General features: G+C 29.9%; 1 protein-coding gene across 1 annotated transcript; it reads right to left on the reverse strand.

Moving 5' to 3' along the window:
• Positions 1–232: 232 nt before the first annotated feature.
• On the reverse strand, positions 233–1,183 carry LOC139437336 (olfactory receptor 14I1-like). The gene has a single exon (XM_071211061.1). It carries the CDS (start codon positions 1,181–1,183, stop codon positions 233–235), a length of 951 nt encoding a protein of 316 aa, XP_071067162.1.
• Positions 1,184–4,581: the final 3,398 nt, after the last annotated feature.

Consider the following 4,581-nt stretch of genomic DNA (forward strand, 5'->3'; position numbering starts at 1 on the left):
TTTCCAAGAAATTTCAACAATATAAAAAGTCTTTTCAATAAGAATATGTGAATTATACCAATATAGAATTGAGTAAGAAAACTTATTATGCATCAATTTATAGCATATTATCATGTTAACAAGATATCTACAGGTAAGAAAAATTTAGATATTTTACAGAAAATGATTCAAATTTAAAAACAGGTATCAAAAATAAAACAAACTTCTTTCAAATATCATTCTTACGTATGTTTTATTTAAGGAAAGGCCTGCTAGGTAATTCAAAATATCTGTTGAACATTCTTCTTAGAGCAGTGTTAATATCTCTGTTTCGCAGACTATAGATAAGGGGGTTTATAAGTGGGGGCACCATGGTATAGAACATGCCAGTGAGGAGATTACTGAGAGATGCTGTATCTGCAATGGGACCTAAGACAGCAATAATTCCAGAAATTGTAAATATAAGTAGAATTGCCAACTGTGGGGTACAGGTTGATAAGGCTTTATTACGGGCTTCCACTGAATGCATGCTGAGCACCCTTGAAAATATATTAATATATGACATAAACAATAAAGCAGAACATATTAAACCCAGGCCGACACTTACAGCTAGGACAATAAACTCAGAATACCTAACGTCTGAACATGCAATTCTCAAAATTTGAGGGACATCACAGAAATATTGAAGGATCACATTGGTGTCTGTGAAAGGACGCCTGAACATGTTGCCAGTGTGGATGGCAGAATAAATCAACCCACTTGCCCACGAGCCACCAGTTATCTGTGTGCAGAGACGTGGCGTAATAGTGAGCCCATAGTGCAGAGGGTGGCAAATGGCTACATAGCGATCATAGGACATCACCACAAGCAAGACCAATTCTGTCATTCCAAAGAAGATAAACAGAAAAATTTGAGCAGCACATGCTGTGAGAGAAATCAACTTACTGCCTATCAGAGAATTCACGATCAATTTTGGGACAATAACTGAAATGCAGCAAAAATCTATGAGGGATAAATTGCCTATGAAGAAGTACATTTGAGAGTGTAGTCGTGGGTCAATCACAATGACAGTAAAAGTTAGAAGATTACCAGTCAGTGCTCCCAGATAAATCACTAGGAACAGCAGACCTTGTAAAATCTGCAGCTCCCGGGAGCTTGAGATATCCATGAGAATGAATTCTGTAAAGATGGTGAGATTGCGCATGTGTACTTATATGATGCAGTCTTTCTGGGAGTAAAAATACAACTTTGTAAGATAGCATTAGAGAGTAAAATGAAGCCAATTTATGATATCAACAAATAATAAGTAAACATGAGCTTCATGGAAGACATCTGACCGGGAAATCAGTATATAAAAATCAACAAATGGCAGTCTTTAAAAATCAATCAATGCACATTTGTTTTTTTCATTTTCTACCCAACTCTGCTGAGCTATAACTTCAGTATTTATCAAACAAATAAAAATATTTAATTTGATATTAAGGTTGAGTAACTTTAAATCAAAACACATTTACAATGTTTCTTATATCTTAAAACTCCACCAGAACGCATCCAGTGATGGCTTATTATTTTTTTTTTACAATATCAAATATTAAAGTAGACCTCTTCTATGAGAAAGTTCATATATTTGTCAGAAGTTTCGAACACTGCACAGCTGTTACTGATTGGTTTACCAACCAGGAACTAGGAAGATTTCTGATATCTCTCTATCTAAAGCAAACAACCTAGAAAAAATTTTTGTAACAAAGTTAATGAATTGTTCTGCAGTCTTCTGAGATATTATTCCAAATGAGACAAAAGTTGAATCATAACCATTATTAAATTTTAGGTGCTTCATAAGACTTTCAGATCAGCTCTTTCTTTTTTTTTACAACAGTACAAAAGTGTTAAAACAATGTGAATAGAAGTGTGTATCTAGAGTTCCCTTATCAATCTAGTTAAGCTTTGCACCAGCACACAAACATCTAAGAAAAGCATCCCACCTGATATTTTTCCTTGAGAATGCATACTTTCACCTTCAAGCATGAATTTCAATATTTAGTGAAAGGGAAACATTCTGCCCAGGTCTCCACCCTAAACGATTTTCTAGATTGCAGAAATCTCAATTCATAAATAAGTATGCTAAATTTAATATATAAATTATCTTCTCCTGAAGTATTTCAGAGTACAAAGAAACCCTGTTTCAATATTATTATTTTAACACTAAAACTATTATATGGAATTTAATACTATTTATTTTCATTTTTGGGAAACCTATGTTTAAGAAATTATTATAATAAAAAATTAAGAGTTTGGATTTTATTACTATTTTATTTATTTATAAACATTTTGTCTTTACAAATATATTTCAAAATTTTTTAAACTTTCATAATTAATAATAATATTGACTGACTTACACTGGTTTTACTAGGTGAAATTCTATTGTATAGAAAAATATTGCAAATTGTGTTCCATAATATCCTCTCCATATATGTGGTTTCTTCTAATATTCTCAATTTCCAAGGTATGAAATTATGTTAATCAAATAATTTTTATCAACATTCGTAACATTACAAGTGGTCAAACTGATACAGTTTGCCTGTGGTCTATAACTGATTTGACCCAGACATACATCTGTTTTTCTTTTTATAAAATTTGCTTTATCAGAGTCTTCCATTAGCACTTATTAAATTCTCCTTCTTATCTTCCATTTCTTCAGAGTGGAAGCCTTTAGTTCACAATTCCAAAATATGGACAATAACATACCAAGTGGGCTTGCTAATTCCTTGTCTATTTTTAAAGCATGATATATAATAGTATATTAAAATTATCAACATGGAGCATGAATGCTTCATAATATCCAGGATATAAAAAGTAGAAATTGCTCAACATTAAAACTACACTGGAAATCTACATTTCCATTTGATGTTTTAATGATGATTTTTATATATGTTGGTAGATTTCCATGAAATGCCATGGTAACTGTCTTTTTATTTTTGCCTTTAAATTTCTTAGCTTTCCTGTAGAATCCATATCTCTTACTTATTTACTTCTTTTCCTGTTACTAGATCAATTTAAGAGAATTTTGGTAATATATTTCCAACCTTATGAGTCAAACTGTGTACATACAGATGAAAATTAAACAATTGGATCAGAAAAATCCAGCCTAATTTATGAGCAAAAATTTGCCATAAGGAAATGAAATAAATGTGCAAATGATCTTGAGGCATAACAGTGCTGTGTCAGAGAATTATTCATTAGAAATATCAAAGAAACTAATCAATTAAAATATACAATAACACCTAATATTTAGTAACTTTATCTTACCTAACATGAATATATCTTTTGAAATATTAAAAGAGATCGGCAAAATCTGGGACCTTGCCTCTTCCTTTACTGAATAAAATCATGGAACCCATTCTAGGAGAGAGAGAATTTTAATAACCATTATGCTCCAGATTCTTTATAAACATGTTTTTTTCTTTAGGATGGACATGTTTGGGTCATAGCTCTCATGAGTCTTGGGTAAATGTCAATTTCAACCTCAAGAGAAGGAGCTTTCCTTCAACTTTGGGATGGTAAGGATTCCTTGCCTATACCCTTGAGATAAATTAAATTTGGGTTGGAGTTTCTTTGAAATAAATTTAGTTAATCATTTTTTCTGTTAAATTGGACAAAAGAATTATTCAATACATTTTTTCAATTCACAATGGAATTAATATATTTTCAATTTTATATTAGAATATAATTGAAAAATATTTCCATATAGGATGTACATAAAATCTTGTTACCACTAAAAAATATTGTTTCTTATAGTTTTCTACAAACAATATGGCATTAAAACAAATCATATGGAGATTGAAAATTGCTCAAAAATTAAGAAACAATTGAGCAGCAACTACTTAATTAAAGGAAATATTTAGGAATTGATTTTAAATGAAAATATGAAAAATTAAAATTTTTTATATAACTTTTAAATATTCCAAAACATTGGCTTTAAAATATAGTGCTGCTGAACTTTCATATTAATTTTATCCTAATATCAGATGCAATAACAGTTTAATAAATTTAGATAGAGATAAAATACATGTCAAGAAAATAACCTCAAAATTTTAATTGTGATAACTTTTTTATTGATTGATATATGACATCCATTTCTTATTTATAAAAAATATGTTTTTATCTAATTTTATATACACATAGAAAAAGGTCTGTGAATATAATTTAGTAATTTAGAATTTTTTATCATTATTATTTTACTTTTCTTTTATGCTACATAAAATAAAATGGCTACAAGCAAGGGGGGTTTCTAGGAGCAACACCCTATTCAAAAAATGGCATGAAATTTTTAAACAAAAAAAAAATTGGCCAAGGATGAAAATAGACCAGAAATTGGAGGATTTAAGGTAAATTGCAATGGAAACAAAGTTGATTATGTATACTATCTTCAAGAAAAATGATTGATTATTGCAAAACAAATATAAGATAAAACATGAATGGACCTCTCAATTGATGCAAAAAAGACATTTGACAATTTAGAGCATCCCATCTCAATAAAAGCACTCCAAATGATAGGAATAGAAGGGAACTTTCTCAATTTGATAAAGTGCATTTATGAAAAAC

This window comes from Dasypus novemcinctus, chromosome 22 (assembly GCF_030445035.2).
Source record: "Dasypus novemcinctus isolate mDasNov1 chromosome 22, mDasNov1.1.hap2, whole genome shotgun sequence".
Lineage (NCBI taxonomy): Eukaryota > Metazoa > Chordata > Mammalia > Cingulata > Dasypodidae > Dasypus > Dasypus novemcinctus.